General features: G+C 50.5%; 1 protein-coding gene across 4 annotated transcripts; it reads left to right on the forward strand.

The window, feature by feature from the left end:
• The first annotated feature begins 99 nt into the window (after positions 1-99).
• On the forward strand, positions 100-27,786 carry ogdha (oxoglutarate dehydrogenase a). 4 transcript variants are annotated; one of them, XM_008419416.2, is made up of 24 exons: positions 100-204; positions 2,777-3,133; positions 8,184-8,357; positions 10,390-10,492; positions 14,776-14,820; positions 20,192-20,307; positions 20,378-20,532; positions 20,600-20,746; positions 21,845-21,935; positions 22,047-22,226; positions 22,334-22,462; positions 22,755-22,934; positions 23,008-23,160; positions 23,262-23,364; positions 23,449-23,577; positions 23,661-23,811; positions 23,957-24,084; positions 24,147-24,325; positions 24,400-24,471; positions 25,568-25,693; positions 25,769-25,841; positions 25,946-26,109; positions 26,659-26,813; positions 26,893-27,786. In XM_008419416.2, the coding sequence occupies exons 2-24, from the start codon at positions 2,894-2,896 to the stop codon at positions 27,008-27,010; spliced, it is 3,111 nt and encodes a 1,036-aa protein (XP_008417638.1). In that variant the 5' UTR covers positions 100-204; positions 2,777-2,893; the 3' UTR covers positions 27,011-27,786. The 4 variants fall into 4 exon arrangements, with proteins under 4 accessions (XP_008417638.1, XP_008417640.1, XP_008417639.1 ...); XM_081611013.1 differs by lacking the exon at positions 100-204 and adding an exon at positions 1,206-1,450; XM_008419418.2 differs by lacking the exons at positions 10,390-10,492; positions 14,776-14,820 and adding an exon at positions 10,130-10,223.
• The last annotated feature ends 213 nt before the right edge of the window (positions 27,787-27,999 follow it).

A 27,999-nucleotide genomic window follows, 5' to 3' on the forward strand; every position in this document is an offset into this window, starting at 1 on the left:
ACAGTATTTGTGGAAAAGATGTTTTTGTACCAAAGAGCAGCATAAAAATAGCTTGTAGAAATTATAAAGTTTAAGTTTTCCCGAGTCCCGCTCCTCCTGTTGTACGTCGTGACGTCAGCGACGTCCTCGCTGTCATCACGTCACCGGGAGAGAAGGGCGTCCGGGGTAACTGGCCGAGAGCGGAGCCGCTGGACCCTTCTGGAGGTTGGTACCCGGCTCAGAGCGCCCTGTGCTGGGCTGCGCAGGGTGTAGCGACGGCCCGCTGCTGTCTGTGAGACGGAGGAGGATTTCAGGCTGAGTTTAAACATTTTCTGAACCCTGTTTGGCGTTAGCATGCTGCGCCGCTAGCCTCGTGTGAGCTAACAGCGGTCCGAGCTGAACTGAGGTCACCTGTGAAGAGCAACCCCACCTGAGGGGGCTCCGTCACGCCTCTGGGGTTCGGTTCGGTCCGTTTTCATTTGCTGAGTGACTCTGGTCAGCGCCAGGTTATCTGCGGAGCTAACCGGCTAATTACATAACCTGATGCGTTAGCCGTGAAGGTAATCAGCCTCTCTGCGGAGGAATATCGCACTATTTGGCCTGTTGGAGCCGTTTTTAAGCTTTGAATCGCTCCCAGCAGCCGAGTTTCCAGAGTTTTAATAAGCTGTCGGTAATTTTGAGGAACTTATGACTCGGGAAAGGACAAAGTTACCGACAGCTTCAGTAGCCAATAGCCGGGCGGGCTTTCTGAGGAGCAGCCAATCAGAGGGCCGGATGGAGCGCTGGTGGGCGTGTCCAGACAACAAGGTCAAAACAGAACCTCCAGCTGGGTCTGGGCTTCTGACGGCTATGACCGAACCAGAACCAACCGGGTCCAGTTTCAGCTGAGGGACACGAACTGTGGAGAAGTTCTTCAGAACTTCCCAGAACTCCAGCTGGTTGCCATGGTGACCGGACCAGAACCAGCTGGGTGTCTGAGCAGCACCAGGTCCAGAAAGGAGTTTCACTCTGATGAACGTTCTTTAATGAACGTTTTAAATGACTAGATGCTGACGAGGCATAACATTATGACCACACAGTGGGCTAATGATATGCGTTTGGTCTCAGAGCGGTTACAGAACCTCGGTGTTTGGATCAGAACCTCTCCCAGTCTGGTCTGACCCGTAATGTGCTTCTGTTACATTCCACTCAGTGCATCAGGACCGGAATAACGAGATGCCGGGTTTCATTTCCGGACCGGTTACCATGACAACCTGAAGACGTGACTCACCTGTTCAGAGACGAACACCTGGTGACCTCTGAAGTTCTGCCGGGTCCAAACGGTTGGCCGCTGGTGCTTTGGGCCGGTTCTGTTTGGAGGAGTGAACACTAAGCAAACTCTGGTTCGGTTCTGATGCAGATGTGAACGGGAAGCGGACCGGACCGGACCGCGCCCAAAACAGGGAGTGGACCATAGAACAGGGCATTCTGGGTAAATGCAACCAAAACACGCGTTAGCTTAGCGCTAGCAGTTAAAATGTCCCGATTAAATCATGGAGGTGTTGTAGCTTCAGTCTCCAGTCGGTCCGGGTTCACGAGACCAGAACCAGCAGGAACCAGACGAGCTGGTGGCTACATCCTGGTTCTGACCCGGTTAGGGGAGTAACCGTACATCCAGGGGTCCAGACCATCGTTTAAGAAACCTTTTACTTTGATAGTTTCAGTTCCTGTTGGATAAAACTGACATCAGATCACAACAGTGTGAAGGAAAATGGATCAGAACAGAATTCAATCCGTTTATTGGTTTATCAAATTCAGCAGCGAGGCGGCGCCAGGTGTTTCACCTGAAAGACAAAACTGCAGGAATCGATCATCATCTGAACAGATCAATACGTCGTGATAAGTGTTTAATCGTTTTAACCAGTACCAGGACTGGGGGGTTATCTTAAACCAGTTAAACCAGCAGCTGACTGTGGAGCAGCTGATGAAACGATTCATTGATTCATTGATTCATTGATTAATCGGTAAATTAGCAGTAATGAAGCAAAACATGTGCAACAATATAAACATTTAATCTAAAAACTGTGAATCTGTTTTACCAGAACCAGAAAAACCTCCCAATAATCACCTTTAACATCTAATTATTGATCAGGTAATCAATAACAATAAGATTTTCTCATGTTCAAACATTCACTAAAGGAACGATGTTGATTTTCTTATTTAAAAAGGATCAATATGTACCAATCAATGGATTGATCACATTAATTATGTTTATATGAATGGTTAGCTGCAGCCCTGATGATCTGGACCAGCAGAACCCGAACAGAACTTCCTGCTGGGGAAGCTATTCAGTTTCTGTTCAAGCGTCTGATTGGTTCCTCAGACCAGAACAAACGTCTGATTGGTTCCTCAGATCAGAACAAGCGTCTGATTGGTTCCTCAGATCAGAACAAGCGTCTGATTGGTTCCTGAGATCAGAACAAACGTCTGATTGGTTCCTCAGATCAGAACAAGCCTCTGATTGGTTCCTCAGATCAGAACAAGCGTCTGATTGGTTCCTGAGATCAGAACAAACGTCTGATTGGTTCCTCAGATCAGAACTAACGTCTGATTGGTTCCTGAGATCAGAACAAGCCTCTGATTGGTTCCTCAGATCAGAACAAACATGCGATTGGTTCCTCAGATCAGAACTAACGTCTGATTGGTTCCTCAGATCAGAACAAGCGTCTGATTGGTTCCTCAGATCAGAACAAGCGTCTGATTGGTTCCTCAGATCAGAACCATAACTCACTCTCTGTCTCTCTCCCCCCTCCCTCAGTGGACATTGATTCGACGCTTCCTGTGCAGCGGCGGCCCGGGTGGAGCTTACTGTCTGAGGCGCAGGACGTCCGGCCCGTCGGACCGATCGGCACCACCGTGTGTGTGAGGACCGCTCATGCATCGCTTAAGGACTTGTGCGGCGCGGTTGCGCCCGCTCACCGCCTCGCAGGCGGCACAGACTGCCGGCCAGCAGCGGCCAATCACAGCCACCGGCGCCGCCGGCTCAAGGACGTTTCAGCCAATCAGGAGCTACTCGGCGCCGGTGGCGTCGGAGCCGTTCCTGAACGGGACGAGCTCCAACTACGTGGAGGAGATGTACTACGCCTGGCTGGAGAACCCCAAGAGCGTCCACAAGGTGAGGCGCCCCCTGCTGGACCGGGGTCAGAGGTCAGGCCTGGGTGAACAGCTGGAGAAACGGTGGCGCCTCCTGCTGGTCTGATGAGAACCCTCTGGTTCTGGAGAGAAATGTCTGTTTGGGTCCAGAAGGTTCTGAAGATCCACATGCTTTTACTGTCTGGTCATGTGACAGCCGGTTCTGGTCCAGGTCCTGATGACATCTATTGTTCTGATCCGACGGGTCAGAACCCGTAAATCCCACGTCCAGGCGGGAGCCTGAAGGCGGCTCAGCTGCCATCAGAACCGACCCGATATCGTTCCAGCGCCGCTAAAGGACACAGGCTAATTTTAGCTCCTCGACGCTCCGACACATGGCCCAGCTGCTGCACTGGACCAGAACCAGAACCTCTGCATGTTCCAACCTCTGCGGTTGGGTGTTGAGCTCGGATCAGACCGGGTCAGAACAGGAACCGGGTTTAAATCTGTTAACCTGAGAGCAGCGACGCTTTTATTCAGTTATTTATCCCCATAAACTCCCTCTAAACATGTTTAAAACACTCAAATGTGCCAGAACATCAATAAAAACTATCAATCAGAATGAATAACAATCAATAACTGCAGATTAGTTATGATCATCAACCTCTGGATACAGTCTGGACTGTATTGATCGCTACCGTAATGTCTGGATTATACTGATCGCTACCGTAATGTTTAGACTATACTGATCGCTACCGTAATGTCTGGATTATACTGATCACTACCGTAATGTTTAGACTATACTGATCGCTACCGTAATGTCTGGATTATACTGATCGCTACCGTAATGTTTAGACTACACTGATCGCTACCGTAATGTTTAGACTATACTGATCGCTACCGTAATGTTTAGACTACACTGATCGCTACCGTAATGTTTAGACTATACTGATCGCTACCGTAATGTCTGGATTATACTGATCGCTACCGTAATGTTTAGACTACACTGATCGCTACCGTAATGTTTAGACTAAACTGATCGCTACCGTAATATTTAGACTACACTGATCGCTACCGTAATGTTTAGAGTATATTGATCGCTACCGTAATGTTTAGACTATACTGATCGCTACCGTAATATTTAGACTACACTGATCGCTACAGTAATGTTTAGAGTATATTGATCGCTACCGTAATGTTTAGACTATACTGATCGCTACCGTGATGTCTGGATTATACTGATCGCTACCGTAATGTTTAGACTACACTGATCGCTACCGTAATGTTTAGACTAAACTGATCGCTACCGTAATATTTAGACTACACTGATCGCTACCGTAATGTTTAGAGTATATTGATCGCTACCGTAATGTTTAGAGTATATTGATCGCTACCGTAATGTTTAGACTATACTGATCGCTACCGTAATGTTTAGACTATATTGATCGCTACCGTAATATTTAGACTACACTGATTGCTACCGTAATGTTTAGACTATATTGATTGCTACCGTAATATTTAGACTAGACTGATCGCTACCGTAATATTTAGACTACACTGATTGCTACCGTAATGTTTAGACTATATTGATTGCTACCGTAATATTTAGACTACACTGATCGCTACCGTAATGTTTAGACTATACTGATCACTACCGTAATGTTTAGACTATACTGATCGCTACCGTAATGTTTAGACTATACTGATCGCTACCGTAATGTTTAGACTATACTGATCGCTACCGTAATGTTTAGACTATATTGATTGCTACCGTAATATTTAGACTACACTGATCGCTACCGTAATGTTTAGACTATACTGATCACTACCGTAATGTTTAGACTATACTGATCGCTACCGTAATGTTTAGACTATATTGATCGCTACCGTAATATTTAGACTACACTGATTGCTACCGTAATGTTTAGACTATATTGATTGCTACCGTAATATTTAGACTAGACTGATCGCTACCGTAATATTTAGACTACACTGATCGCTACCGTAATGTCTGGATTATACTGATCGCTACCGTAATGTTTAGACTACACTGATCGCTACCGTAATGTTTAGACTATACTGATCGCTACCGTAATGTTTAGACTATATTGATCGCTACCGTAATATTTAGACTACACTGATTGCTACCGTAATGTTTAGACTATATTGATTGCTACCGTAATATTTAGACTAGACTGATCGCTACCGTAATATTTAGACTACACTGATTGCTACCGTAATGTTTAGACTATATTGATTGCTACCGTAATATTTAGACTACACTGATCGCTACCGTAATGTTTAGACTATACTGATCACTACCGTAATGTTTAGACTATACTGATCGCTACCGTAATGTTTAGACTATACTGATCGCTACCGTAATGTTTAGACTATACTGATCGCTACCGTAATGTTTAGACTATATTGATTGCTACCGTAATATTTAGACTACACTGATCGCTACCGTAATGTTTAGACTATACTGATCACTACCGTAATGTTTAGACTATACTGATCGCTACCGTAATGTTTAGACTATATTGATCGCTACCGTAATATTTAGACTACACTGATTGCTACCGTAATGTTTAGACTATATTGATCGCTACCGTAATATTTAGACTAGACTGATCGCTACCGTAATATTTAGACTAGACTGATCGCTACCGTAATATTTAGACTACACTGATCGCTACCGTAATGTCTGGATTATACTGATCGCTACCGTAATGTTTAGACTACACTGATCGCTACCGTAATGTTTAGACTATACTGATCGCTACCGTAATGTTTAGACTATACTGATCGCTACCGTAATGTTTAGAGTATATTGATCGCTACCGTAATATTTAGACTATACTGATCGCTACCGTAATGTTTAGACTATACTGATCGCTACCGTAATGTTTAGACTACACTGATCGCTACCGTAATGTTTAGACTATACTGATCGCTACCGTAATGTTTAGACTATACTGATCGCTACCGTAATGTTTAGACTATACTGATCGCTACCGTAATATTTAGACTATACTGATCGCTACCGTAATGTTTAGACTACACTGATCGCTACCGTAATGTTTAGACTACACTGATCGCTACCGTAATGTTTAGACTACACTGATCGCTACCGTAATGTTTAGTCTACACTGATCGCTACCGTAATATTTAGACTACACTGATCGCTACCGTAATGTTTAGACTACACTGATCGCTACCGTAATGTTTAGACCATATTGATCGCTACCGTAATGTTTAGTCTATACTGATCGCTACCGTAATGTCTGGACTATGAGCGGCTACAGTTTCAAATGCTTTGAGCTTTAACCATAAACTCCCAGGTAAACTAACTGTTTGTTTAGGAAGTACGAGCGTCCTCACTCAGACACACGTTTGACACAAAACACCAAGTTTAATTCATTTTCCATTATTTTGTTAATAAAGGTGGGAAAATAAAAATATTAATTAACTCAAAGGAAAACCTCAGGGGGCTTAACATATTTATGCAACTTTTTCTCTTCATAGTTATCCTCAGGCTCAGTAGTAGGGAAATTACGGTAACCACCAGGACTGAGTGAAATGTTATGAATTCATCATTTCAGCATCTGGAGTCCAAGTGTCACCAATTTGTGTTTTTCATGTTCATGTGATATTCATCCTCACACCAGATATTAATGACATCACCATAAAGGTGAAAGGTCACAGAAGGATGGACCATTCAGCCCCACAACCTTCCAAACAGGGCGTCCATCCCTTCATCACGATCACAGCATTGCTCCCATTTCTGTGATCTGTGATCGGCCATGCTGTTCAGCTTTAGTTGAAAATGTCTGAAATGTTTCTGTTACATTTATCCGAGTTGAGTCGGGTCTCAGAACCAGAACCAGTCCTGCTCTGCATGGCTAAGCATCATTTCTGCTGTTTATTAATAAGCATCCCAGAATAATCGTCTCTCCTCACTGAACGTTTCTCTGAATCTTTGATTCGGTTCATAATGTTACCGAAACCAAACTAAAATAGTTAAATGGGGAAACATTACTGATCTAAAATGGGATTTTCACTGTAAAAGAATTTAAAAATGCTGAACAAAACATAAACACAGATATTATGAAGCTAATAAGTGACGTTAGCGTGAGTTTACACCACGTCTAGAAGCTTTTGGAGGACCTGACTGGGTGTTTATGGGTAGATTTGCTCGAGCCAACATGGCGGACGTGTTGCTGCTAGCGTTAGCAACCTTGTTGCTCTGTGACCTCGTTCTGCTGGAGGTGTCTCCATGGTAACCAGGCTGGTTCCCCAAACTGCACCGTGGTTTTTAAACGCTGAACGTCACGTGGCCCCTGTGTTTTAACAACATGGCAGGGATCCAGAGTGGGCGGAGCCTGGAACGGACACGCCCCTTCCTGTGGGTCGGGTCAAACGAATCCTGGAGGTTAATCTTCACCCAGCATGACTGTTGTTGAGCTAATTTCTACTGCAGAATGTCTGGCTAGCTAGCTGGCGAGCTAACGGTAGCTTTCAGTGCTACTCCGTGACTGTTGGCTTCCTGTTGGCTTCCCGTTCTCCCCAGCCTGGCGCTCTGGTTGCTGACCTGAACTCTCCTCCTGGACGAACTGCAGTGATTCTGCAGCCGTTGGCTCCGTTTAGCTCCGAAGTGACTCGGGTTGTTCTGCATTCGGAGTGAAAATGATTCATAGCAAAGCGGCATCGCTCTGTCCTCATGAGAGAAATTATTTTTCACTCTTTGCAGTTCTTGGCCTCCAAAGGACTTCTACACTTTTTCTTCTACATGTGGATTTTGAGTGAAGACAAAATATTGCAAATTCCTTGTAAATATTCCGAAAGTAGCACCAAAAACTCACTAAAACTATTGTGAAATCTCAGAGGGACTGATGACGTTTGTAACTAAGAGGGCCAGAGATTTCTGTGGTGCCGAAGCGCGAAAAAATCTGCGTTTTGCTGATTTCTGCTCCTGTGATTTTACAACAAATTGGCGCCCGACGTGGGGAACGATGAATCACATGCATACGTTAAAAACCTCCTCCCATCCGTCCTGTCTGACCTCTGACCTCTTCCTTCCCTCCCTCCAGTCGTGGGACGTGTTTTTCCGTAACGCCAACGCCGGCGCGCCCCCCGGCGCCGCCTACCAGTCTCCTCTGGGTCTGGCGGCTCCTCAGCTGTCCTCGCTGGTCGGCGCTCAGCCCAACGCGGAGAAGCTGGTGGAGGATCATCTGGCTGTGCAGACCCTCATCAGAGCCTACCAGGTACGTTTCACCTGGAGATAAACCTGTAACCTGCTCTGAACCAGTGAACTATGAACCTGAGCTGATTCAGTCACTTTGACCTGATTCTGCTGAAGTTGGAACTTTCACAATCTGTGGTTTTATGTTCTGTAAACTCAGGCCCTGTTTGCACGATAAAAAGTTCTGGTGAAAATGAAAGTTTGTTGTGTTTCTGCTTCACATTTACATGAAAATAGTGAATGTTTTCTCTGACAGTGGCACAGTTTGACATCGGGTTCTAAAACCTAGCGCTAGTCTTACTAGCGCTAGTAAGGTTCTAAAACCTAGCGCTAGGTTTTAACGCTAGCGCTAAAACCTAGCGCTAGGGTTTAGCGCTAAAACCTAGCGCTAAACCCTAGCGCTAGATTTTAGCGCTAGGGTTTAGACATTGGGTTCTAAAACCCAGCGCTTGTAAACAGAACAAACGGATCTTTTCTGTCAGCGAGTCGTGGGCTCCTGCACAGTGTGACGCAAAACAGCTGCTTCCTACAATCCACAGAAGAAGAAACTGGTGACAGGTGTTAGACGATCCGCGGCATTTAAACTGTTACAGGAAGTCACAGCCGGAGCTTCAGGTTAAAGATCAATCAATGATTCATATTCCTGCATCATGAGTCGAGAGCAAAGATCAGGCGGAGAGATGAAATCAATCTCTCAGTGCAGCTTCTTCACGTTTTTCAGGCTCCTTTTAGTTCATGTTCTCATATGCAAATGAGGGGCGGGGCTTTCTCTGGGGGCGGGGCTAATCTGAGCGCCCAGACCGGAGAGACGTGAAGTTCAGGGAAAGCAGTTCTGTTGGGGGATAAGAACGTCGACACGACTCCGACCAAAACAAAACCAGATGTTAAATCAGTTACCAGCCGAATCGCCTCCATGTTGACTTCTGTGAACGGTTTCCAAAGCGACAGAGGAAGAACGTAGACGCCACGCAGCAGCTCTGTTTACGCTGCTCAGAGCCGACGGCACCAGACGACAGAAGCTGATTAAAACTTAGCAACCATCGCTTGGATTCACCGTCTGGCTTCCTCTGCGGCTGAACGTCTCAATCGATGACGTAAAGGTCGGACAACATGCAGACAAAACTACTGGATACGATTTAGGTCCTCATTCAGAACAAATCTGATGATGTGAACTCTGCCAATCACTGCGCTCTGATAAGCCCCGCCCCCAGACAAAGCCCCGCCCCCTCGTTTGAGTTTCAGTAAAAACAGCCTGTAATTTAAACTGAGGTAAGAAATAAAGTCTATGAAACAAGCAGAGCTGCCTTTAAATAAATGAACCGATAAAATCCGATCCTGGAACGAGATCTGCTGGTGAGACCTTCGTAACTGCAGCTGCGTTTCCATTGGTCGGATAAATGCACAAATTGGGATGAAAATAAATTTGCTTAATGGAAACGCCACATCAAAAATAGTTTCTGATAAAATTTCTTCTAAGACGCTGCGGCTTTTCAGCCGTATCAAAATTTCTGTATTTCATAAAATTGCCATGGCAACAGTTTTTTTCACACCAGTCATGTGATCAACAACTGGATGTTACTACTGGTGGAAATGAAGAAGACGACGGCAGGAAGGAGGCGACGCTGCGTGATTTTTATGTCGCGTGAACAAACTTTAACGTGAGATAAAATTTTTCCTTAAGGGAAACGTAGCAGGAAACGTTTGTCCACGTCAACGGGACACATGAAACGCAGCTGGACAGTGTTAACGGTGTGTGTGTGCTCGGGCGGGGGGGGTGTGTGTGTGTGTGTTCAGGTCCTGGGCCATCACAACGCCCACCTGGACCCTCTGGGGATCAGCTGTGTGAATTTTGACGACGCTCCGGTCAGCGCCGGCTTCCAGGACGTCGGTGAGACGCCAGAACCAGAACTCTGGTGTTAACGTTGCTCTTCCTCCCACCCACCCATCCTCCTCCTCCTCCTCTAACCCTCTAACACTCCCCCTCTGCTGTGACTCTTCATCACCCTTCCTCCTCCTCCTCCTGTCCTGGGTGGGTTCTGTGTCGCCCCCTGTAGATCCGGGGGCACCACGTGGCCCAGCTGGACCCGCTGGGCATCATGGACGCCGATCTGGACTCGTGCGTTCCCACTGACATTATCACGTCCTCCGACAAGCTGGGTGAGGACCTCCACCCTCAGAGTCATCCTCCACCTCTTTCCCTCCACACTCACCCCAGCTGGAAGGTTTCCCCGATCGGGAATGCGTCCCTCACTAAAACCCTGGATGTGCGCCAGAGGAAGTTCCCTCTGAAACGTTCTCGCATGCCAGGAAGGTTCCGGCGTCTCGTTCAAACGTCCGTCACGGCGTCTGGAAACTCCTGGCATATGAAGAACGTCTAGAGCATTAACCCACAGATCTCAGCTAAGTGGAGCTGCTCTACTGGTTGTCTTCTGTTGGAAGTCAAACCAGTAGAGCAATCACTGCTTTTAACCTCCTGTCTCACTAAAACAAACATAATTGTTGGCCTTATTGTTGTAGACCAGGGGTCACCAACTCCAGTCCTCCACCATCCTGCAGCTTTAGATTCAGCTCTGCTCCAAAATGTCTGAATTCCCTCACCAGCATTCATTCCTCTCTGCAAGAGGCTGGAAACGAGCAGCTTATTTGATCCAGGTGTGTTTGAGCAGAGACGCACCTAAAGGTTTCAGGACGGTGGCCCTGGAGGACCGGAGTTGGTGACCCCTGCTTTAGACGGTGGTCATTAAAATTCCTTCATAAAGACTCAAAGCTGGGAGAAATGATCAGATTATGTTTCCTGACTGAAAACTCAAATTCAGACTGAAACCAGCTTTTATCCATTAAACGCCTCCAGTGGGACTTTGATCGCCACCTTGTGGTGGAGTGTGATTTAAAACACTCCCATCTATTTTTAGATTATAGTGTGAAACTAGACTGGGACTAAAGAATCCCGGGAAGTTGATCCACTTCCCCTCTGTAGCATCAGGTCGGCCCACTTTACCTCCAGCTAATGTTTATGATTATCCCTTCAGGGTTAGCATAGTTAGCGTAGCAGTTAGCTGTGCTAATGTTCAGATGTAGCATAGCTAGCGTTTTAGTTAGCGGTGCTAATGTTCAGATTTAGCATAGTTAGCTTTGCTAATGTTCAGATGTAGCATAGCTAGCGTTTTAGTTAGCGGTGCTAATGTTCAGATGTAGCATAGTTAGCGGTGCTAATGTTCAGATTTAGCATAGCTAGCGTTTTAGTTAGCGGAGCTAATGTTCAGATTTAGCATAGCTAGCGTTTTAGTTAGCTATGCTAAATCTGAACATTAGCACTGCTAACGTTTTAGTTAGCGGTGCTAATGTTCAGATTTAGCATAGCTAGCGTTTTAGTTAGCGGTGCTAATGTTCAGATTTAGCATAGCTAGCGTTTTAGTTAGCGGTGCTAATGTTCAGATTTAGCATAGCTAGCGTTTTAGTTAGCGGTGCTAATGTTCAGATGTAGCATAGCTAGCATTTTAGTTAGCGGTGCTAATGTTCAGATTTAGCATAGCTAGCGTTTTAGTTAGCTATGCTAAATCTGAACATTAGCACTGCTAACGTTTTAGTTAGCGGTGCTAATGTTCAGATTTAGCATAGCTAGCGTTTTAGTTAGCGGTGCTAATGTTCAGATTTAGCATAGCTAGCGTTTTAGTTAGCGGTGCTAATGTTCAGATTTAGCATAGCTAGCGTTTTAGTTAGCGGTGCTAATGTTCAGATGTAGCATAGCTAGCATTTTAGTTAGCGGTGCTAATGTTCAGATTTAGCATAGCTAGCGTTTTAGTTAGCGGTGCTAATGTTCAGATGTAGCATAGCTAGCGTTTTAGTTAGCGGTGCTAATGTTCAGATTTAGCATAGCTAGCGTTTTAGTTAGCGGTGCTAATGTTCAGATTTAGCATAGCTAGCGTTTTAGTTAGCGGTGCTAATGTTCAGATTTAGCATAGCTAGCGTTTTAGTTAGCGGTGCTAATGTTCAGATGTAGCATAGCTAGCATTTTAGTTAGCGGTGCTAATGTTCAGATTTAGCATAGCTAGCGTTTTAGTTAGCTATGCTAAATCTGAACATTAGCACTGCTAACGTTTTAGTTAGCGGTGCTAATGTTCAGATTTAGCATAGCTAGCGTTTTAGTTAGCGGTGCTAATGTTCAGATTTAGCATAGCTAGCGTTTTAGTTAGCGGTGCTAATGTTCAGATTTAGCATAGCTAGCGTTTTAGTTAGCGGTGCTAATGTTCAGATGTAGCATAGCTAGCATTTTAGTTAGCGGTGCTAATGTTCAGATTTAGCATAGCTAGCGTTTTAGTTAGCGGTGCTAATGTTCAGATGTAGCATAGCTAGCGTTTTAGTTAGCGGTGCTAATGTTCAGATTTAGCATAGCTAGCGTTTTAGTTAGCGGTGCCCACCACTGACCATAGTGAAGCCGTAGAATCCTGAGATGATCTGGGCTGTGTGACATGGATCAGAACCCGGTCCGCTGTGGTGACTGAATGATGCTCAGGTGACGCTCAAAGGTCCAAAGTGACCCAATAAACCCTCCACCACCAGCATGACCAGGTGGTACCAGTAGAGACCTGGTGGTACCATCAGTGGTACCATCAGAACCCTGCAGTAGTTCTTCACATCAGCGTCATTTAGCTTTAGTTCAAACTTCCTGTTGGAGGACCAATCAGGGATGCTTTTGGTCTGAACCTGAGGAACCATCACCAAGATGTCTGATCAGTTCCAGCTCTGCTCTGACTTAACTAGCTCTATGTATAGAGGTATAAACATAGACTGGCTTCTTGTTGACTTGTCAGCTCTGAGCGCTTGTTGGTTCTGACCGGCTGGCGGATTGTTGGGTCACTGCTGCAGCTTCCGTGTCTGTAATTAATGCTAACGATAGCAGCTAGCAGCTTTAGCTCCAGTCGATGTGAAGATCTGAGTGATGATTGGAGGAGAGATGAGAGGAGATGGACGTCATGTGACCCCACCCCCAGAGCGGCTGGCAGGTTCAACATGGCCGCCGCTTTGTTTTGTCCTGACCTGAAAGGAAACCCTGGAGATCAAATGATCCAGCATGACCTGGTCACTCATGACCAAACTCAAAGACCTGGAGGTCATCACCAAAGATGGACCATCAGAACCAGGAGAATCATCAGAACCAGGAGAACCAGAGGAGGGTTCTGGTTGCTGTGATTATAATGTTTGATGCAACATTTTTGGATGAAATTTAAAAACACAATGTCTGAATCCTCCAGATGTATGAATAATTTTGAGCCGCTACCAGACATACAGCGTTTAGAACCCGATCAGAACTCAGGTCCACATACCAACAGAACCAGCCCACTGTGACCCGGTGCCTCTGATCCACAGAGCCCAGAGCTTCAGGATGTTCCATAGTTTAGAAGGACCCCACATCACTGTCTGACCTCAGAGTTACTCCGTACCCTGTGCCAGGGTTCTGACCCGGTAGCGGTTCTGCTGCTGGACTGGAGGCTCACCTGCTCAGAAGGTTCTGATTCTGGTCCACACTACTGAACTGATCAGATGAATGGATCAGAACACATTCAAAACGGCCACAGCTTTAATAAACCAGAGAAGAAGAAACATTATGGAACCAAGAACTTGGTCCACAACGGGCCAAGCAGAACGGACCAGAACCTATTCAGATACAAACGATCCTGTTGGGCCAAAGTCAGAAACGCTGTTGCTTTGATGAACCAGGAATTAGCCGCATCCCAGTGGAATGGCTTGCTGCTGTGGTTCTAAACCAAGTAGTAGTCGTGTCCCGAATGGCAGTAGTTTTGAAGCAGAAATTAGCTTCGTCCGGCAAAATGGCTTAGTGCTGTGGTTCTGAACCAGGAATTAGCCGCATCCCGGTGGAACAGTTGTGGTTCTGAACCAGGAATTAGCCGCATCCCGGTGGAACAGTTGTGGTTCCGAACCAGGAATTAGCCGCATCCCGGTGGAACAGTTGTGGTTCCGAACCAGGAATTAGCCGCGTCCAGGTGAAATGGCTTGTTGCTGTGGTTCCGAACCAGGAATTAGCCGCGTCCCCGTGGAATGGCTTGGTGCTGTGGTTCCGAACCAGGAATTAGCCGCGTCCCGGTGGAATGGCTTGGTGCTGTGGTTCTGAACCAGGAATTAGCCGCGTCCCCGTGGAATGGCTTGGTGCTGTGGTTCTGAACCAGGAATTAGCCGCGTCCCCGTGGAATGGCTTGGTGCTGTGGTTCTGATTGGGTCGAGTTCTGACTAACCCCAGCATGGTGTGGCCTTCATCTCTCCATCGCTGCGCCGGAGCCGGAGGTTCTGTAGAACCGGGCGGTGCTGGGGATGCAGAGATGCCGCGGGCCGGATGGTGTTGGTGTGGTGGTGGAACAGGCTGACGGTCATTAATGTTGTCTGGGTGTTTTTCCCCACCGCTGCCCCCTGCTGGTGACCTCCAGACGTGGCTGTGGTGAAGAAGAGGCTGAGGTTCCTAACGGTAGGAGGTAGGAGACGCTGCTGCTGCTGCTGCTCTGTAGATCCGCTTCACTTTGCTGCTCAGGTTCTGGACCCTAAACGGCTCCAGCTGTCTGCCGGTTCTGACCCGGTCCATCACATTGCAGCTGTCCTCTCCGTCTCGGTCCAATGGTCAGTAGGGACTGATGGACACCACAAAGCAGAACATCCTCCGGTTCTGCTCAGTTTTTATATAATGAGCTGCAGTTCGGCAGAAAGGATTTCGACTCTGTGGATGTTTTACGTTTCGTTGCGTCTCTGAATCCATCAACATCAGATAAATTAGCTTTTTCACCTGGAAGAAAATAAGACGTTAAAGCTGTAGAACCTCACTTCTAATGAGACAGATGACCTGTGAAAAGATCGATCTCCTGGAGCTAGCCTGAGCTAGCATTGCTACCGACCAAAAACACCCAATCAGAGCCTGGAGGCAGGTCTTGGCGCTGTCAATCAGCTTCATGTACTCGTTGCTAAATGTGCCAACGGCGTAGAAACGACTTACAGGAAAACAGTTAATCTGTCGTCATCGGTGGCTATGCTAACAAGCCTTAGCAATGATGACAGCATATGCTGGCTGCAGAGAGCATGGGAGGGGAGAGGGATGAGCAGCGCCATACAGGATAGTGATGTACAGCACCAAGACCCACCTCCTGGCTCTGGTTGTTTCCAGTTAGCACTGGGAACACTGGAAGCTCAATGTTTTCAGATTATCCATCCATCCATCCATTTTCTTCATCTTATCCGGTGTCGGGTCTCGGGGTCAGCAGCCTCAGGAGGCCCAGACTTCCCTCTCCAGCCTCTTCCAGCTCCTCCAGGAACCCCAAGGCGTTCCCAGGCCAGCCGAGAGACATCGTCCCTCCAGGTGTCCTGGGTCTCCCCTCCTCCCGGTGGGACCTGAACTCCTCACCAGGGAGGCGTCCAGGAGGCATCCTGACCAGATGCCCGAGCCTCAACTGGCTCCTCTGGACGTGGAGGAGCAGCGGCTCTACTCTGAGTCCCTCCCGGATGACCGAGCTTCTCTCTCTAAGGGAGAGCCCAGCCACCCTGCGGAGGAGGAAACCCATTTCGGCCGCTTGTACCCGTGATCTCGTTCTTTCGGTCATGACCCAAAGCTCATGACCATAGATGAGGGTGGGAACGTAGATCGACCGGTAAATCGAGAGCTTCGCTTTTTGGCTCAGCTCTCTCTTCACCACGACGGACCGGTACAGCGCCCGCTTCACGGCAGACGCTGCCCCAATCCGCCTGTCGATCTCCCTTCTTCCCTCATTATGAACAAGATCCCCAGATACTTAAACTCCTCCACTTGAGGCAGGACGACCCCCCTGACCCGGAGAAGGCACTCTACCCTTTTCTGGCTCAAGACCATGGCCTCGGATTTGGAGGCACTGAGCCTCATCCCGGCCGCTTCACACTCGGCTGCGAACCGCTCCATTAGAGCTGCAGATCACGATGAAGCCAACAGGACCACATCATCCGCAAAAAGCAGAGATGTGATCCTAAGGCCACCAAAACGGATCCCCTCAACACCTCGGCTGGTCAGAGATTCTGTCCATGAAGGTAATGAACAGAATCGGTGACAAAGGGCAGCCTTGGCGGAGTCCAACTCTCACCGGAAACGAGCCCGACTTACTGCCGGCAATGCGGACCAGACTCTGACACCGGTCATACAGGGACCTGACAGCCCGTATCAAAGGGCCCGGTACCCCATACTCCCGGAGTACCCCCCACAGGGCCCCCCGAGGGACACGGTCGAACGCCTTCTCCAAGTCCACAAAACACATGTAGACTGGTTGGGCGAACTCCCAGGATCCCCCTCAAGTTACCCAGAAGAGAGACAGACTCCAGAGACGACCCGAGACCAGAACCAGGAGGAAGTACCTGACCAGCATCCTACTGGTTCAAACAGCAAAACCAGTAAAACCAGAGAGACCCGACATGCTTCCATTAAACCTCCAAGGTGTAACCGGAAGACAGGGACCAACACCAACCGACTTCACTCATCAGCGTCCAGTCAGATAGGAAGTCTCCAAACCAAACCGGAGAAAACAAACATGGCCGCAGAGGAGACGGTTTGTGGACGACATTAAACGTCTCCAACGTCCGTCGTTTTGGATTCCCCTCCATGTTTCCGTCACCTCGCTTCCTGATTGGCTGACGTCACACTCAGCAGGGTACGACATCGGGACAATATTCCTGATTCTGGATCGGATCTGTCCGGATATCCTCCCGTCCGGATCCGATCGCTCTGAACTCTCATCATCCTGATCATCTTCAGATCGCCAGGAGGAAAATCTCAACCTAACGCTCTAACCGCACGACACGGCTCAGACTGTGGCGCCTCCATCAGCGGAGCGCCAGCGGTAGAAGGGGTCGGAGGTCATCTGGGGCGTTTTGGGTTTTTCCAGACTCTTCATCAGATGCCACAGAGATTCTCTTGATACCGCGATGAACATCAGATCTGAGATCTGCTGCAGGGCTTTCTGTGATTGGCTGAGCCTGTGTGAGCGGAGCTCTCTGATTGGCCGAGAGATAAGCCCCCTCCCCAACCCAGGTCCTCCTGTCTCACCTGTGTCCATCACAAAGCCTCGCCCGCCATAATAACACGATCATGTTATCTGTTCATCCGTCTGCAGAGAAGCGACATGTTACCGTCAGAACCAGATCTGGACCCGTCCTCTCAGGGAGACCAGAGCTGGAAAACCCCAGAGATCAGATTCACTAATTACTACGCCGTACAGTAACCATGGCAACACGTCAGCCTTTAATCTGTCGTCCATCCTCTGGTTTCTTCTCAGCTCTGGTCTCAGCTTGTTCTGTTTCTGCATCGGATCCTAAAATTAAGATTAAACTCCTGGAAACATCAGGATGGAGGACCGTCCTGATGCTGGTTGGCATTCAGGATCCTGAATTCGCTCCTTCCCCGTCCTGAGTCGCTCCGTCCTCCCGAAGAGTCGCTACGTCCTCCCGAAGAGTCGCTACGTCCTCCCGAAGAGTCGCTACGTCCCCCTGAAGAGTCGCTCCGTCCCCCTGAAGAGTCGCTCCGTCCCCCTGAAGAGTCGCTCCGTCCTCCCGAAGAGTCGCTCCGTCCCCCTCCTGAGTCGCTCCGTCCTCCCGAAGAGTCGCTCCGTCCTCCCGAAGAGTCGCTCCGTCCTCCCGAAGAGTCGCTCCGTCCTCCCGAAGAGTCGCTCCGTCCTCCCGAAGAGTCGCTCCGTCCTCCCGAAGAGTCGCTCTGTCCTCCCGAAGAGTCGCTCCGTCCCCCTCCTGAGTCGCTCCGTCCTCCCGAAGAGTCGCTCCGTCCTCCCGAAGAGTCGCTCCGTCCTCCCGAAGAGTCGCTCCGTCCTCCCGAAGAGTCGCTCCGTCCTCCCGAAGAGTCGCTCCGTCCTCCCGAAGAGTCGCTCTGTCCTCCCGAAGAGTCGCTCCGTCCCCCTCCTGAGTCGCTCCGTCCTCCCGAAGAGTCGCTACGTCCTCCCGAAGAGTCGCTCCGTCCTCCCGAAGAGTCGCTCCGTCCTCCCGAAGAGTCGCTCCGTCCTCCCGAAGAGTCGCTCTGTCCTCCCGAAGAGTCGCTCCGTCCCCCTCCTGAGTCGCTCCTTCCCCGTCCTGAGTCGCTCCGTCCTCCCGAAGAGTCGCTCCGTCCTCCCGAAGAGTCGCTCCGTCCTCCCGAAGAGTCGCTCCGTCCCCCTCCTGAGTCGCTCCGTCCTCCTGAAGAGTCGCTCCGTCCCCCTCCTGAGTCGCTCCGTCCTCCCAAAGAGTCGCTCCGTCCCCCTGAAGAGTCGCTCCGTCCCCCTCCTGAGTCGCTCCGTCCCCCTCCTGAGTCGCTCCTTCCCCCTCCTGAGTCGCTCCGTCCCCGTCCTGAGTCGCTTCGTCCTCCCGAAGAGTTGCTCCGTCCTCCTGAAGAGTCGCTCCGTCCCCCTCCTGAGTCGCTCCGTCCTCCCGAAGAGTCGCTCCGTCCCCGTCCTGAGTCGCTCCGTCCTCCCGAAGAGTCGCTCCGTCCCCCTCCTGAGTCGCTCCGTCCTCCCGAAGAGTCGCTCCGTCCCCCTGAAGAGTCGCTCCGTCCCCCTCCTGAGTCGCTCCGTCCCCCTCCTGAGTCGCTCCGTCCTCCCGAAGAGTCGCTCCGTCCCCCTCCTGAGTCGCTCCGTCCTCCCGAAGAGTCGCTCCGTCCCCCTCCTGAGTCGCTCCGTCCTCCCGAAGAGTCGCTCCGTCCCCCTGAAGAGTCGCTCCGTCCCCCTCCTGAGTCGCTCCGTCCCCCTCCTGAGTCGCTCCTTCCCCGTCCTGAGTCGCTCCGTCCTCCTGAAGAGTCGCTTTGTCCTCCCGAAGAGTCGCTTTGTCCTCCCGAAGAGTCGCTCCATCCTCCTGAAGAGTCACTCCATCCCCCTCCTGAGTCGCTCCGTCCCCCTCCTGAGTCGCTCCGTCCCCCTCCAGGCTAGGAAGCGGCTAATGGTTCAGATGTTGAAGGTTTCCTTCCAGTTCTGGACTAACGACACCAGGACCAACCTGGATCAGACTGAAAAGTTAGCGGCGCTAACCCAAAAGCATTAGTCAGAAATATTAGTTATGCTAATGCTGAAGCACTGTACCAACACTTCACAGAAGCTAATGCTTAATCAATATGCTAACACTGCAATTAGCAAAAACTAATGCTAAAGCAATAGGCTAACGCTGTATTTAGCAGAAGTTGATGCTAAAGCAACAGGCTAACCCTGTATTTAGCAGAAGCTAATGCTAAAGCAACAGGCTAACGCTGTATTTAGCAGAAGTTGATGCTAAAGCAATAGGCTAATGCTGTATTTAGCAGAAGCTAATGCTAAAGCAACAGACTAACGCTGTATTTAGCAGAAGTTGATGCTAAAGCAACAGGCTAACGCTGTATTTAGCAGAAGTTGATGCTAAAGCAACAGGCTAACACTATTTAGCAGAAGCTGAGGCAACATGGCTGCGTTTCTGAAGCATCCAGAATCCTGGAGCGTCCCAACCAGTGATTAAAAACCAGGTTGCTGGTTTAGATCCACATGGATCCGTCTGTGGATTGAAGCTTTAATTCACCCTGAGCAGCAGGACCGGTTCTGAAGAGGTTCAGGGGGAGATCTGGATCTGGCTGGTGTCATGGCAGCTCAGTCCTGAACATAGTGGAGGACTCCAGAGCGGAACAAAGTTCAGGAGGAACCAACCTGTTTGAAGATCTGCTTCATGCTGATTGGCTCTAATCCTCTCACCTCTTCCTCCTCTTCCTCATCTGTCTGGTTTTCATCTCTAACTTCATTTCCTTCACCTTCAATCTTCTGGTTCTTCACCTCCTTTCTCTTGTTTCTCCTCTTCCTCCTCCCTCCCTTCCTGTCCCGCTTTGCATCATGGGACTTGTAGGCTTCTACGGTCTGGACGAATCGGACCTGGAGAAGGTGTTCCGGCTTCCCACCACCACCTTCATCGGCGGCTCGGAGACGGCGCTGCCGCTCAAGGAGATCATCCGCCGCCTGGAGGTAGGCGGGACGCGTCCCCCCAGGGGGTATGTGAACATGTGACCCTCTGACTGTGTGTGTGTGTGGATAGATGGCCTACTGCCAGCACATCGGGGTGGAGTTCATGTTCATCAACGACCTGGAGCAGTGCCAGTGGATCCGCCAGAAGTTTGAGACTCCAGGAGTGATGCAGTTCACTCTGGAGGAGAAGAGGACGCTGCTGGCCCGGATGGTCCGCTCCACCAGGTAGGCCTCCTGTGGGGGCGGGGCCGGGGGGCGGGGCCGGGACCACCTGACCTCTGGCTCTGTTCAGGTTTGAGGAGTTCCTGCAGAAGAAATGGTCTGCAGAGAAACGATTCGGACTGGAGGGCTGCGAGTCTCTGATCCCGGCTCTGAAGACCATCATCGACAAATCCTCCGAGAGCGGGGTGGAGAACGTCATCATGGGCATGCCGCACAGGTAAGACACACACAGGTAACACAGAGAGAGACACACAGGTAACACAGAGAGACACACGGGTAACACACACACAGAGACACACACAGAGACACACACAGGTAACAGAGACACACAGAGATACACAGGTAACACACACACAGAGAGACACACACAGAGATACACACACAGAGACACACAGGTAACACAGAGAGACACACGGGTAACACACACACAGACGCACACACACAGAGACACACACAGGTAACACACACACAGAGACACACACAGAGACACACACAGGTAACACAGAGAGACACACACAGGTAACACACACACAGAGACACACACAGGTAACAGAGACACACAGAGACACACACAGGTAACAGAGAGAGACACACACAGGTAACACAGAGACACACAGGTAACACACACACAGAGACACACACAGAGACACACACAGGTAACACAGAGAGACACACACAGGTAACACACACACAGAGACACACACAGAGAGACACACAGGTAACACAGGTAAACACCAGCTATAAAGTGAATCGTAAACATTTAAAATGTTTCCGTTTGTTGACCTTCTGCTCTGTAACCAAGTAAAACAGTTAAATCATTAAATCTCTAAAACTTGAGCTTCGCTGCCTGATGACGACGTTTCAGGTTGAGTTTCTCAGTTACAATGAAGTAAAATGTCTCTGCTGTCGGGGAGGAGGGAGTCAGACTGGTCACCAGAACCTGGTCACCTGGTCACCAGAACCTGGTCACCTGGTCACCAGAACCTGGTCACCTGGTCACCAGAACCTGGTCACCTGGTCACCAGAACCTGGTCACCTGGTCACCAGAACCTGGTCACCTGGTCACCAGAACCTGGTCACCAGAACCAGAGGAATCACAGCTACTGAGTGGTAAAATCCCAGCCAGTAAGATTTGCTTCATTTCAGTCACTTTTTATCACCTCTGACTTGTGAAAAACGCACCAGCAGCTTTAGCAGAGTATCGGTGGAAGTTCCTCCTGACGGGTCAGAATCGGTTCCTTTGGGTTCTGAGGACGTCCTGGTCTGGAAGCAGAAGCTCTGCTGCTGGATGTGATGATGGTCTCGGTGTTTCCAGGGGTCGGCTGAACGTCTTGGCCAATGTGATCCGTAAAGAACTGGAGCAGATCTTCTGCCAGTTCGACTCCAAGCTGGAGGCGGCCGATGAGGTAAAAACCCGAAGCTGCTGATCTCTAATCCGAGTTTCAGTGGTTTCAGGGATTATGTCGTTGGCTTCAGTATGTTACCACATCCTGTGTGAACCTGCTGCGATTCCTCAGGGCTCCGGAGACGTGAAGTACCACCTGGGCATGTACCACCGTCGGATCAACCGGGTCACGGACCGGAACATCACCCTGTCTCTGGTGGCCAACCCGTCCCACCTGGAGGCCGTGGACCCCGTGGTCCAGGGCAAAACCAAGGCGGAGCAGTTCTACTGCGGAGACACCGACGGAAACCGAGTGAGTCTGAAAGCAGGAAAGGCCTGCAGCACCGACCCAAACCGACCCGACCGGCCTTATCGATCCGATCGGTCTGACGCCGATCTACCTGTCTGCTCCGTGTCCAGGTGATGTCCATCCTGCTGCATGGAGACGCTGCCTTCGCCGGCCAGGGCATCGTCTATGAGACCTTCCACCTGTCGGACCTGCCGTCCTACACCACGCACGGCACCGTGCACGTGGTGGTCAACAACCAGGTGAGGCCTGCCGGCCAGCGGGGGGCGCAGCGCGAGACCGGCCTCCTGTCGCTGCAGCGCGAGACCGGCCTCCTGCCGCTGCAGCGCGAGACCGGCCTCCTGTCGCTGCAGCGCGAGACCGGCCTCCTGTCGCTGCAGCGCGAGACCGGCCTCCTGTCGCTGCAGCGTGAGACCGGCCTCCTGCCGCTGCAGCGTGAGACCGGCCTCCTGCTGCTGCAGCGCAAGACCGGCCTCCTGCCGCTGCAGCGCGAGACCGGCCTCCTGTTGCTAACCGTCCCGTCTCCATCTGCAGATCGGCTTCACCACCGACCCGCGCATGGCCCGCTCCTCTCCGTACCCGACGGACGTCGCCCGCGTCGTCAACGCCCCGATCTTCCACGTCAACGCCGACGACCCCGAGGCCGTCACCTACGTCTGCAAGGTGGCGGCGGAGTGGAGGGCCACCTTCCACAAAGACGTGGTGGTCGACCTGGTGAGTGTCCCCGCCTCCCGCAGGGCGGCGCCGCGGCCTGACCTCTGACCCTGTCGCCGTGCCTACCGCCCAGGTGTGCTACCGCCGGATGGGCCACAACGAGATGGACGAGCCGATGTTCACCCAGCCGCTGATGTACAAGCAGATCAAGAAGCAGAAACCGGTTCTGCAGAAATACGCAGAGAAGCTGATCGCAGAGGGAGCCGTGAGCCGGCAGGAGTACGAGGTGAAGCCTGGACCGGAACCCTGGACCGGACGGTCACAGGTTCTGTTGGAGCAGGATAAAGGTTCTGCAGAACCTCTGATGGGTTTTGTGTCTGAACGCAGGAGGAGATCGCCAAGTACGATAAGATCTGCGAAGAGGCGTTCGCTCGCTCCAAAGACGAGAAGATCCTGCACATCAAGCACTGGCTGGACTCTCCGTGGCCCGGTGAGCTCGGGGGGTTCTGGGTCGGTTCCGGGTCGGCCGGCGGTGCAGAAACCAGAACCTTGACGTCCTGAATGTCGTCCTCAGGTTTCTTCACGCTGGACGGGCAGCCCAAGTCGTTGAGCTGCCCGAGCACCGGGATTTCTGAGGAGAACCTGAACCAGATCGGACTGGTGGCGTCCTCCGTCCCCGTGGAGGACTTCACCATCCACGGAGGTCCGCTCCAGAACCGGAACCGCAGCAGCCTGTGCTGGGCGGAACCGGCCCCTAAACGGACTCTGTTGTTGTTGTTGGCCCAGGTCTGAGTCGCATCCTGAAGGGCCGGGGCGAGATGGTCCGGAACCGGACCGTGGACTGGGCTCTGGCCGAGTACATGGCGCTGGGCTCCCTGCTGAAGGAGGGCATCCACATCCGGCTGTCGGGTCAGGATGTGGAGAGAGGAACCTTCAGGTGGGAGGAACCTCCGACCCAAACAGAACCAGGACCGGACCGCAGCGCGTCTGTAGGCTCTCCGTTGGTTCTGGTCGGGTCCGGTTTGTTCAGAGCAGCCCTGGTTCTGTTGGATGGGTTCTGTAACCTTCTTGTTCCCTCTCAGCCACCGTCACCACGTCCTCCACGACCAGAACGTGGACAAGAGAACCTGCATCCCCATGAACCACCTGGCGCCGGACCAGGCTCCCTACACCGTCTGCAACAGCTCGCTGTCCGAGTACGGAGTGCTGGGTGAGTCGCTCGGGTTCTGCCGCCCGGTCCTGCGTCTGAGGTTCTGACCCGGTTCCCTGCAGGCTTTGAGCTGGGCTTCGCCATGGCCAGCCCCAACGCGCTGATCCTGTGGGAGGCCCAGTTCGGAGACTTCCACAACACGGCGCAGTGCATCATCGACCAGTTCATCTGCCCGGGTCAGGCCAAGTGGGTCCGGCAGAACGGCATCGTCCTGCTGCTGCCGCACGGCATGGAGGGCATGGTGAGGCTCCGGAACCACAACCGGGTCCGGCCTTCAGAACTTCTCCTGAAACGCCGCTCTGCTCGCTTCCGCAGGGTCCAGAACATTCCTCGGCCCGGCCCGAACGGTTCCTCCAGATGTGCAACGACGACCCGGATGTCATGCCGGTGGGTTTACAGAACACGTCAGCAACGAGGCAGTTCAGTTCGGTTTGGTTCAGTTCAGTTCAGTTTGGTTCAGTTCAGTTCAGTTTGGTTCAGTTCGGTTTGGTTCAATTTGGTTCAGTTCAATTTGGTTCAGTTCAGTTTGGTTCAGTTCAGTTCAATTTGGTTCAATTCAGTTCAGTTCGGTTCAATTTGGTTCAATTCAGTTCAGTTTGGTTCAGTTCAGTTTGGTTCAGTTCAATTTGGTTCAGTTCAGTTTGGTTCAGTTCAATTTGGTTCAGTTCAGTTTGGTTCAGTTCAGTTTGGTTCAGTTCAGTTTGGTTCAGTTCAGTTCAGTTTGGTTCAGTTCAGTTCAGTTTGGTTCAGTTCAGTTCAGTTTGGTTCAGTTTGGTTCAGTTCAGTTTGGTTCAGTTCAGTTCAGTTTGGTTCAGTTTGGTTTAATTTGGTTCAGTTCAGTTCGGTTCAGTTTGGTTCAGTTCAGTTTGGTTCAGTTCAGTTTGGTTCAGTTCAGTTCAGTTTGGTTCAGTTCAGTTTGGTTCAGTTCAGTTTGGCTCAGTTCAGTTTGGTTCAGTTCAGTTTGGTTCAATTTGGTTCAGTTCAGTTTGGTTCAGTTTGGTTCAGTTCAGTTCAGTTTGGTTCAGTTTAGTTCAGTTCAGTTCAGTTTGGTTCAGTTTAGTTCAGTTTGGTTCAGTTCAGTTCAGTTTGGTTCAGTTTAGTTCAGTTTGGTTCAGTTCAGTTTGGTTCAGTTTGGTTCAGTTCAGTTTAGTTCAGTTTGGTTCAGTTCAGTTTGGTTCAGTTTGGGTTCAGTTTGGTTCAGTTCAGTTTGGTTCAGTTCAGTTTGGTTCAGTTCAGTTTGGTTCAGTTCAGTTCTGTTCAGTTCAGTTTGGTTCAGTTCAGTTCAGTTTGGTTCAGTTTAAAAACACTTTTGATCCCAAAGGAAATTAAAGGTTCAAAGATCTTCAAACTGGGAAACAGGAAATAAACATTACATGGTTCTGATAACAGAACCCGAACTGGTACCGGTACGGCGTTTGGGTCGGCCGACTCTGGTACCGGTACAGTGTTGGGTCTGTAGGTTCTGACGTTGGTTCCGTTCCAGAACCTGACGGAGGACCTGGCGGTGCGGCAGCTGTACGACTGTAACTGGATCGTGGTGAACTGCGCCAGTCCGGGGAACTACTTCCACGTTCTGAGGAGGCAGATCCTGCTGCCCTTCAGGAAGCCGGTACCGCCCACAGCCTTCACTTCCTGTGTGGGCTTTTATTTTGAAAACTGACCTGTTCTGTTCCTGTTTCTTCAGCTGATCGTTTTCACTCCCAAGTCTCTGCTGCGCCATCCTGACGCCCGCTCCAGCTTTGACGGCATGCTGCCCGGTAACGCCGCCGCCGCCGCTCATGGTCTGATGCTAGCAGCTAGCCACTAGCCCGGGTTGCTCAGCCTGACCTTCGGCCCTCCTCCTCTTCCTCCCTGTGTGCAGGAACCCACTTCCAGAGGCTGATCCCGGACGACGGGCCGGCGGCGCAGCGGCCCGACGCCGTGAAGAGGCTGATCTTCTGCACCGGGAAGGTTTACTACGAGCTGACCAAAGAGAGGAAGAGGAGAGGCCTGGAGGAGACGGTGGCCATCAGCCGCATGGAGCAGGTACCAGGACCGGCCCGCTGACCCCAACAGAACCCCCTGGACCTCCAGTGTGCCTGGGCCGGGTTCCAGCGCCAGCATGCAGGCTCTGCAGGCTGTAATGTGAAATCTGCCTGGGATTCAGACAAACACCAACCGGAGCTCAGGAAACGGGCTGGTGCTTCCTGGTGGCACCAGCAGGGGGCAGCGCGTCTCTTCAAAGCTGTTAGCAGGACTTTTATTTATCTTTGATCAGATTTCATTTAAAACAACCAGAACATGATGAATACAACAAAATGAGAAACAGGAGGATGTCGTACAGTTAGCGTGTAAATAAACTACAAAACCGTCACAAACTCAGACAGTTTCATATTTATCCCAGATCTGTTCATCCAGGGAAACTTTGAGTCTGAAAAATCCAAACGAATCTTTAATCCCACTTTAAAGGAACCTGCTGGAGGTTCTGCATCCGACCCGAATCAAAGGAATAATAAATGTTTCCGGTCATAAAGGTGGTGTTTTTGCTGAGCCAGCAGACGGTAAGCCCCGCCCCTCCCTCCCTCTGCCCTGCAGCTGTCCCCGTTCCCGTTCGACCAGGTGAAGGCGGAGTTTGAGCGTTTCCCCAACGCCGACCTGGTGTGGTGTCAGGAGGAGCACAAGAACCAGGGTTACTACGACTACGTGAAGCCGCGCATCAGGACCACCATCAACAAGGCCAAGAACGTCGGGTAAGCGCCGCGCCGCCTCGGTCACGGCCGGCGGCTCTGACTCCGCCCCCTCTGACTCCGCCCCCTCTCTGTGCCTCAGGTACGCCGGCAGAGACCCGGCGGCGGCACCGGCCACCGGAAACAAGAACACACACCTGGTGGAGCTGCGGCGCTTCCTGGACGCGGCCTTTGACCTGGAGGCGTTCAGCGAGCAGTAGACCGCCGCACTGGACTCACACACACACACACACACACACACACAGATTAACACACACACTCAGTCTGCAGCAGGTTCATCGTTTCCTCGTCACGATTCATGCAGAATCGATCAGATTTATCCATAAATTCAGTAATTATTGAGTTGAAGTCGAAGCAGCAGAAACATTCGGTTTGAAGTTTCCTCTGAAATCGGCTGATTTGACGTCGTCACAACAAACTCCACACACACACATCCCTCCGTCCACACACACACACACACACACACACTCCAGCTGCAGATAACCGTCAGAGTGACGCCTCCTGTTTCCTCCACTCTCTCAGAGGATCGGAGCTGCTTCTTCTTCTCCTGAGTCGTTTTATTTTAGCTCTAAGGCTCTTTAGCATCGTTAGCAGAGATCAGAGGGGGTTTGATGGAGCTTCTCTTCTTTGTAATTAGTCACCATGGTAACGCCAATCACTGAGATTTCCCTGAGGGTGTGTTTGGGATGAACCAACCACGCGCCGCTGATTTAGCCCCGCCTCCCACGCCGGTCTGCGTTCATCTCGTGCCAAATTGCGCCGCCGTCAGTTTTTCTGTTTGGTCATTTTTCTGGTCGCAGCTGAACCGACGGCGGAAACCGGAAGAGTCGTCAGCAGAGGAGGAAGTCGGCTGCAGGTGGCGATCCGAGCTTCTGACACACAAAGATTAAAAATCATTTATTTATTTTCATATTGGGGGTGGAAGTCTGCTGCGTTGTTTTGCTTCATTCAATAAAGAAATCTGTGCTGAACAGACTGCCTGGTTCAGGTTTTTATTTCAATCTTTGTTCACCTTTAAATCAGATGTTTCCGTGGAGACCAGAGCAGCAGGAGGTCTCCCTCTTTTCTTCATTCTTATTAAACGGCACATCTTCACGCCTCCCTTCAGAAAGAGACCCCTAGTGGCCACCGGAGGGAAGACAGGAGCTTTAAACTGGGTCAAACCGCCTTAAGTTTATTTCTAAAGCCC

The sequence above is a fragment of the Poecilia reticulata genome, chromosome 9, assembly GCF_904066995.2.
Source record: "Poecilia reticulata chromosome 9, P_reticulata-male-v2, whole genome shotgun sequence".
NCBI lineage: Eukaryota > Metazoa > Chordata > Actinopteri > Cyprinodontiformes > Poeciliidae > Poecilia > Poecilia reticulata.